General features: G+C 39.9%; 1 protein-coding gene across 1 annotated transcript in view; it reads right to left on the bottom strand.

The window, feature by feature from the left end:
• Window positions 1–8,923, bottom strand: part of rabgap1l (RAB GTPase activating protein 1-like) — a gene marked incomplete at its 5' end in the record, with an annotated part of 94,874 nt that overhangs the window by 31,507 nt on the left and 54,444 nt on the right. Inside the window, 3 exon segments of the mRNA XM_014007290.1 lie at window positions 3,334–3,477; window positions 3,791–3,916; window positions 5,890–5,964. Of these exon segments, the coding sequence (XP_013862744.1) occupies window positions 3,334–3,477; window positions 3,791–3,916; window positions 5,890–5,964 (345 nt within the window).

Consider the following 8,923-nt stretch of genomic DNA (forward strand, 5'->3'; position numbering starts at 1 on the left):
ATATACAATTTGTTTTGTTTTTAAAAAGAAAAGAATAAACAGTCAATAAATAAAATAATGTTTCTAAGAACGCCACCACTAACACACACAAAAATAAAAAAAACCAGCTGGGTTTAGCTGTAAATCAGTGAAAGTCACTTCAATCCTCAGCCCTTTCACAAGGCTATGAAGTCTAAAGTCTACAGTACAAAGACGTCTTTAGAAGAAGAACTTTAAAGGTATTTGTTTGATGGGATTTGGTTAACCGAGACWGTGTCGTGGGGGTATTAATCATTAAACTCCCATCTACCACAGCCAACTTCTCCGGCACAGCAGCCTTTGAGATGTGAGCGCTTTCAGCACATTGTAGATTTGCTCTGAAGGTTTCAAGTCAGATACGTTTGAAACATGAACCCTGCAGATGTAAGAAAAACATCTTATTTAGATACTCTTGACATGATCCTTTAAGGCACAAGAGATATTCAGTGTATCCCTACACCAAGGCATTATTTGGAGGAAGCTCCTTGTGAATGAAATCCACTTCTCAAGGTGAGGGTCGAACATAGATTAAAAGGTAAATAATAGTTAAAAACAGCTTCACCTTTCAGATTAGCTCTCTTTTTGTCATAATGCTGCACCAATCCGCCTGTCATCTGCAAACTTATGCACTAGACCCCCAAGCCACGTAAAGTTTAAGGACATCAGCTCAGTCCTGACCAGAAGCTGCCGTTCCAGTTGCTCCCGTGCCTGGTGGAGCTCTCTGTTCAAAGAAGCAAAACATCTGCAGAGACACAGTGTGAAGCCAGCTGAACTGGAAACCTTCTGCCCATCAGCTGAGCCTAAAATGTCTGTCCACAGAATCAGAACCACTGGGCAGTCCTGGCAGAGTTCAACACCCACTTGGATTTCTACCAGCGGTAGTGATTACCAGTGTCAATACCAGCATTTTAACTCATTCAAAATGTCCCGATACATGTGCAGAGGACGCGACATCACATTCAGCTGGTTGTTTACAGACATGAACACCCGTGAATGCTACATGTTAGCATTTTTCGATTCAGAAAACGTCCTGCAACCAGAGCTCGTTATATCATTATCTGACCTCTTGTTTAATTCACTGTTTACATTTTAACCTGCCTCTGATTGGCTGCTCTGGTGAAGCGTGTATTTATGGAACAAAACAACATGCTCAAATTAAAACTAAAATATCGTTCTGCTTTAGTCCATCAATAACATGACTATGATGTTTCTGTGGATTCTTAAGGCCTAAACGTACTCCATCTGAATAAAACTTCAGACTTAAGTCACTTTGAAAAACATCAGACATGTACCTGATTTAATACCAGGTTCTAAATCAAAGAAATGTGTTTTTAAGCTTTAACTCAGTAAGTACTCATTATCGGCGAGTACTCAAACCAAAGTACTCTGAGGAAAAACWAGTATTGCGACACCCGTAGCTCAGTTGTACCAGGACTAAATGACATCTCAGAGCAGCCTCTCCAGGACACACTAAGGGACATGGACATAAGACAACATGAAACTATTTATGTAACAAAGTTTATCAACAAAATGTTTTTCCTCATGTTTTTACAGACAGCATGATGTGATGTTAGATTTGTGTCATGTCTCTTTTTACCTCATCAATCACACTCTCTTCACTCCGAGTCAGTGGTTCCCAACCTTTTTAGACTTGTGTACCCCCTGAGCCATTTTGTCAAACCACTAGTACCCCTTCCTACAGAGTTCCGCTCAATTCTAGTTTCCCTTCACTGCTCCGTCTGGGATTTCTCCCATAGACAAGGATTTCTTCAGCAGAATTTCATTTGGGCCAATCAGAGAATAGAAGGCAGAGTTTTTGAACGACGTCGATTTTCTGCACAGTGTCTGCTAGTTAGTTTAGCATACGGCAGTGGAGGAAGTGAATGAAGCCAGTCCATGTTGATAAGGCTTCCAAATTAAAATAAATTTGTCTGACAAAGCAGCAGCTCTCATTTACAGTCGTCTCGTTCGGCTCGGTACTTCTCTCCTCTCAGTAGGGTTGTTTACAGCACACACGATTTCCAGTTAGCTTTTTAGCTTAGCCTCCTTCACAGTGGAGCTGGCACGCATACGTCGCGGCCAACCGATCCAATCATTTTAAACTTCAGCAGAGGCCACGCCTCCAGCAAGAATCGCTTCTCTATAGCCGAGAGTCCAGACCCTCGATCCAATCATTTTAAACTTCAGCAGAGGCCACGCCTCCAGCAAGAATGACTTCTCTATAGCCGAGAGTCCAGACCCTCGTACGATGCAAAGTGAAGGACAAGGGTCTGGTTTTAACCAGGCTAGTACCCCTCAGTCAACCGTAATGATTCTCCAAAACTATAATCTACTACAACTGATTATTAAAAGAAAATTATTTATTTAAGCCCCTAGAACAGTTAATTCTCAGGCATTTTTTTTTAACTCAAATTGAACAAAGATAAATATGTTGCCTTGAAAGTGACTAAATAATTAAATAAACCAGGAAGGAAGCAGCAGCATCCAAAATATATCAGAAACTCACCCAAATGAACAAATTCTGTAAGATTCCACATTTTATACTGGATTCCATTTTGTGTTAAATCTGTGAGTCCGTGTGCAATTTCCTGCATTGCAGAAATCATAGGGCCCTACATATCCCAGTCCTATTTTTATTTATTTTTTTACACACCTGGGAAATTTTTCCACGTACCCCCTGTAATATGCTCACGTACCCCTGGTTGGGAATCATTGCTGTAAGTGAACACAGCATCCTTTCTAAGTCTGGCTCCAAGATCTTGTTTTTATTATTATATATAGAGTCCAATAATGAGAAATATTTGGAGCAAGATATAAACGTGTAATTTATCATACAAGCTCCATTGTTATCTCTGTTTTTTTAAGTGAAAAGATGTCCAGACTCTTAAGAGCATAGTTTCAAATGACATCGATCATGTCTGAAGATAAAATGAATCTCTCATCAGTGGGGATTTAAAGTCCTTATGACATTAAAGCATTGATTTTATCAGCTCTTGAAGATGCATAAGAGCTGGTGGTATACAGTGAGTTCTCTTTACTTGTGGCCACACAGTTGGTCAGAGGTTTGGTTCAATCAATTTCTCCCTTCATCCATCTCTTTCTTTTCCTTCTCATCTCCATAATCATCCCATTATGGCTGCTAACACACTAATGTCTGCCAGTCTTCTTTCTTCTTAATAACCTTCTTTTCTTTCTCCTTTCTTCGAATTTCATGTTTCCACATGATTGACCTTCCCATTATTTGACTCTATACATGCAGCGTGGACCAAATCCCTCTCACAATGCTCTCAGCRCAATACATTGTACTGCATTTACCTCGCAGAGCAGCAAGTCGGTGATGTGGAAAACCATGCAGAGGGGGAACTTGGCCGTGAAGAGGGTGAGGAACCACTGGGAGGCATACATGTGTGCCTCCAGGTTCAGCTCCTGGAAGTGGCTCCAAAGGTCTGGAAGTTGTTCCTGTGGGAGAAGAATAAAAAAAGAATAAGAAAACTGTGAGATGAAACATCAATCATAAAAAAAACTCTGTGAAGAAACACTTTCATTACTTCACTTTTTACTCAGACCTAAATGAATTAGGGATAAAGAAATACACACTAAGAGATAGTTTTATATATGAATAAATAAACACAAATAMATTTAAAAACTATGAAATCCAGCTGAAACCACAAAGTACGCGAGGTTTCAATTTAAGTCCCTGAAACAAAAATCCAAACCTCTATGATTCAGTTMATCCTTGTGAGACTTTAAAAGAAAATGTTGCATTACTAACCTGTATCAGCCTCTCCAGCTGGTAGAACTTGCAGTGAAGATCTTCAAAGTTGTTCCTGTAGAGAGCTCGGAGGCCGTAATCATACATGATTTTCACCAACACACAGAAGGCCTGCTCCTCGGGCATCTGAAACCACACGGATAACTTTAATGCAACTCCAATTCCAACGAAGCTGGGACGTTGTGAAAAACATAAATAAAAACAGAATCCATTCATTTGCAAATCATTTTCAACCTATTTTCAATTGAATACACTACAAAGACGAGATATTTCATGTTCAGATRAACTTTGTTTGTTTCAAATATTCACTCAGTTTGAAATTGATTCCTGCAACACCAATAAAAACAAAAAAGCTGGGAAAGTCGACAAATGTAACATAAATAAATAAATAAATAAATAAATAAATAAATAAATAAATAAATAAATAAATAAATAAACTGGAGCATTCCACAGGTGAAAAATTATATTGGAAACATGAGAGTGTTGTTATAATTGAGTATAAAGGGAGCATCCTTGAAAGGCTCAGTCGTTCAAAGTGTCAGATGATGCCAAAGAGGAAAAGGACTGTCCGTTTTCTTATCAGCGCAAAGTTCAAAAGCCAGCCTCTCTGATGGTATGGGGGTGTATTAGTGCCTACAGAATGGGTAAATGTCATATCTGTGAAGCATTAATGGTGGTTTTGGGGCAACAAGCTGCCAACCAAGTCACGTCTTTTTCAGGGACGGCTCTGCTTATTTCAGCAAGACAATTCCAAGCCTCACTCTGTTACTCTTACATGTTATAATGAAAGAGTGCTGGGACTAGACCTGTCCTCCTGCAGTCTAGACCTATCGCCCATTGAAAATGTGTGGAGCATTATGAAGAGCAAAATACGACAACAGAGACCCCGGATTGTTGAGCAACTGAAGCTATGCATCAAGCAAGAATGGGGAAGACTTCCACCAACAAAGCTTCAACAGTTAGTGTCCTTAGTTCACAAACACTGATTTGAGTTTTGTCAAAAGGAAAGATGATGGAACACAGTGGTAAACATGACCCAGAATCAGAATCAGAATCAGAACTGCTTTATTGTCATTCACACACAACATCAGAGATGCAATGCAGAAAGAAATTTGCAGTTTAGAACATCCATTTTTTTTGGAACATGTTGCAGGCATCAAATTCAAAATGTGTGAATATTTTTAAAATCCAATTACGTTTATTTGTTTGAACATTAAATATTGTCTTTGAGGTGTATTCAATTGAATACAGGTTGAAAACGATTTGCAAATCATCGTGTTTTGTTTTAATCTATGTTTTACACCACTTGATTGGAATTGGAGTTGAACCTATTTTATGAACGTGAACTTTTAACAACAAAATGCGGAGATATTTAATCAGAATGATGTTATATGTTTGGGGCTGAATGAGCTCCTGCAGGTAAACCTGAACACCTATAAATATTYTTGATATCTCTTCTATAACCTCCTCCTCCTCCATAACCCATCTGCCTCCTCCTGTATAACCTCTACTCACTTTACTGCAGCTGTCCCGATTATCTCTCCTTCTTTTCCACACTTTTACAACCATAACTTCCTCGGCACTACTTCCTCATGTCCCTTCATTAAATTTATGGCTCTTCTTCCTCGCTCCAGCTCCTCCGGACTTCTCAGTGCCTCCCGACTACCCCCGCTGTTTCACTGCTCTTTAACCTCTGCTGCCCTTGGTGTCTGGACTTCAACCAGACTTCCACCTCTGTCTCTCCTCCATTTGGGACTCCTGGCTCCATGTGTCCTCTCTTCTGTCTCTCCTCCATCTGTCTCTTTCTCCAATAAATTTTGAACTGGTTTTTATTCGGACGAGTTGCGGCGCACACAAATCAACTCTTTACACCAATTTCTTTCCCCTGCAGTACTGTAAAATATCTTAATGAGATGAATTCAGCTAATTTTCTGAAACGTTTGCTTCAGTTCCCATTGCATGCACAAAGAAGACTGAAGATACACCAGTTGCATAGAAATTATGAAGAYATCATATGATGCATCGTTGAGCAAAGTGTTAATTTGTCTGCATTACTCAAAACAAATGCAGGATTAGAAAAATAAGCCAGATTTACTCACATGCAGAAGAAGAACTGCAGCAAGAAACGACTGACCCGGACAATAACCAATTTCTTCATCATAGACAGAGTACGCCTGTAAGAGAAAGGAAAAKATGAAAACTTTAAATGCAAATTTATTAACAAGAAGCTAGAGGTTACAATAATGAGTCAGCAATATTGTTGCTAAAATTTCTATTATGATTCTGATTTTATGAGTACTTATTTAGGTCAGTGATTAAAAAAGCCTCAGTTAAAATGTTTTCTTTTTTATTATAAAGAGGGTTTGGTTTAATATTTATATACTCCATAAATGCCCTTTCTATTTCTCTGAGGATAAGCAGCCAGTCATATCTACACCATTTGATCTTAAAAGCCTTGTTGAGCTTTCACTGAAATGTTGACGCTATCGCGCCACAATCATGAAAAGAAGAACATATCCTAGGAGACCGTTTCTCACCAGCCCTCGAGTTTTCCCAGAAAGAACAGCCCAAGGACTCGTTTTTTTAAATCTTTTTCCGTGGCAATGTCACTTTCTACAAGATTTTCAATATTTTGAAAGTAAAATAACGCTTCTAAATCTAGTAACATGACACATAAATTCATTACTTTAAGTAAGGAACTAGTAAAATGTTTAAGACCATATAAATCCAGAATGCCATGCCTAATATTTTTGTATGCTACTATGCAAATCATCAGCAAAGCTAAAGAACRGGTATAAAAAATTAAGTCAGCAAGTGAACAAGAAGTGAAGTAAGATGAAATTCTGTAATTTAGAAGACATTTTCTCCCAACAGCCTTGGATTTGTATTATCCTCCATCTTGTTTCAACATTGGGGAGAAAGGTCTTTAGCAAGTAGGAATAAGATGCTTTAAATCAGGGATGGGCAACTTGTTTTTGTGAGGTAGACTATCTGTTCACAGAATTTCAAGGGAAACCTGTGTTTCATCTGCTCAGAGATGCTGTCTGCCATGGATTTTAATATGCCCTAAGTCACTGCTACAACACGTTGCACAAAGCTAAATATGAGAAGTTTACTGAAGTTGTAAATACATAAATAGCAACTTTTTACCAGAACCACAACCATGCAGGAGTCTRCACACATACAGGTATGCACACACACAAGTTTATATTTCTATCCTTATTAGGATCATCATTGACTTCCATTCATTTCCAGTAGTTTCTATAGCCTAACCCTGACCACTTATCCTAAAACTAACCTCACAGGTACCTTACTGACCCTAAACTAACCTAAACTTCATTCACAACTAAAGGCCCCCACATACTCGGTCAAATCTATTATCCACATTTAAGACTGATTAATCTTTTGACTGCTGCAGTAGCTCGATGGGAGGCAGCCTGTTTAGTTTAGTCGTTCACAGCAAACAGAGGACAGAGCTTTAAAAGGCAAAGATTCAAAATCCCTGCCACACATCTGTGCTTAAAAACACATTAAAATTCAACAATAAATGGTTGTTTGAAAGCTTCCTCCAAGAAACCTATCTAAAACTAATATATTTTCTGATTACAAGTGTAAACCCTTCAGCCAAAATGAAATGGAAAGATTTGGTGGGTAACGGCTTCAGTATCCTCAGTTATTTTGTCAGGCTGCACTCTCTTCTACAACCAGACTGACATTAATAGCAGAGGGTGAAGACTTGTCTTTTCTTGTCTGAAAAATAAACACAGAAGCTCGGAGTCCCGCTCTTGATGCGTTCAGCTAATTTGGTATTTGAAGTGAAGGTAATGAAGAAGTCTTGCAGTGCAGTCTTTCGTGTAATCTACAAGCTGACATGCTTGATGGAGTGTGGCATTCACACGTCCCCAACTCGGCTGGGAGAAGTTCATTCTGACAGATGGATGGGGGAGGTCCTGGTGGGTGAAATCTAAATTTGTTGGCCTGGGCAGATAATAGGCTCAGATGGRTGGATTACTGCAAAATATGCACGGTTTCCCAACCATCAACACACAGAGTTTTCTATGCTCATGKATGCAGTGTCTAAAACATGTTAAACTGGTTTTTGCAGGTGAGAAATGAGGGAATGAATCATCATTGTTTCCCATCATTGCAAAACCTGAATTGTTGCATCATTGTCATTTCTGAAAACATGTCTGGGATTTACGTTCATTTCACAGAACAGTTTCAAGAAAGTGCCTCGTGAGCGGCATTCTCAACTACCAAAGAGGGCCTCCCAGGTGATCAACAGTAGACGTCAGAGATTTTGTTTCTAAGTGAATGAATGGAACAGAAAATGAAGGAGATTATTTCTAACAGTCAGCCCAGTCCCAGAATCTCCATCAGAACCAAGATGGTGGCGGTGGCGGCAGATGTATTTACTGTAGCTGTGCAGTACTGCTGCAGGAAAACACATCCCATTTGGCTTTACAGGCATCTGCAGGTCTGTTTTTGACCAAATTTACCTCAGCTTTAGTGTTGCTGTTACTCTGTATGCTACATAAACGGAAGATCAAAGACGCAAATGACAGACATCATTTTCGAAAAACAACAGCACACAAGCGTCCTATGGCGATTATACAAGCATCGACCATAAGTTATCCTAACTTTGGTAAATATCATCTACCTTGCCGGTTGGGCTGGTTTCTCCGGCTTGCTGCTGTTGCGGCGTGTCGGTGGAGTGGCGGATGTGGATGGAGTCCCTCGGCCCTCGGATTGTCCCTCGTGTTTGGACGGAGCGCCTGGGGTGGACTTGCCGGTCTGGACGCGTGGCGGTGGGAGCTGGGACGGAGCGACTAATCTAACAAGTCAGGTGTACCAGCTTCCCTGTTGCCTATTTGGATCAATATCAGCTGTGCCCTGTTTTTCGGTTGAGGATCAAACTGGAGCTACTGGTTTTGGTGAGCATGCTCCTGTCCGACATGGTGGGAACCATGTTATTCAAGCCTTGAAGTGTGCGCCATTCAGCGAAGAAAAGAATGACAATGTGACAATGGCTTATTTTACTCCTCTCAAAGAAGCCATTTTTGTGAAGAAAGACCGTCCATCATTAAACAGAGGTGGAGGCCTCCATTTTCAGTTGTCCCCCTCCTACAGCGC

This window comes from Austrofundulus limnaeus, unplaced genomic scaffold (genome assembly GCF_001266775.1).
Source record: "Austrofundulus limnaeus strain Quisiro unplaced genomic scaffold, Austrofundulus_limnaeus-1.0 Scaffold41, whole genome shotgun sequence".
Classification (NCBI taxonomy): Eukaryota; Metazoa; Chordata; class Actinopteri; order Cyprinodontiformes; family Rivulidae; genus Austrofundulus; species Austrofundulus limnaeus.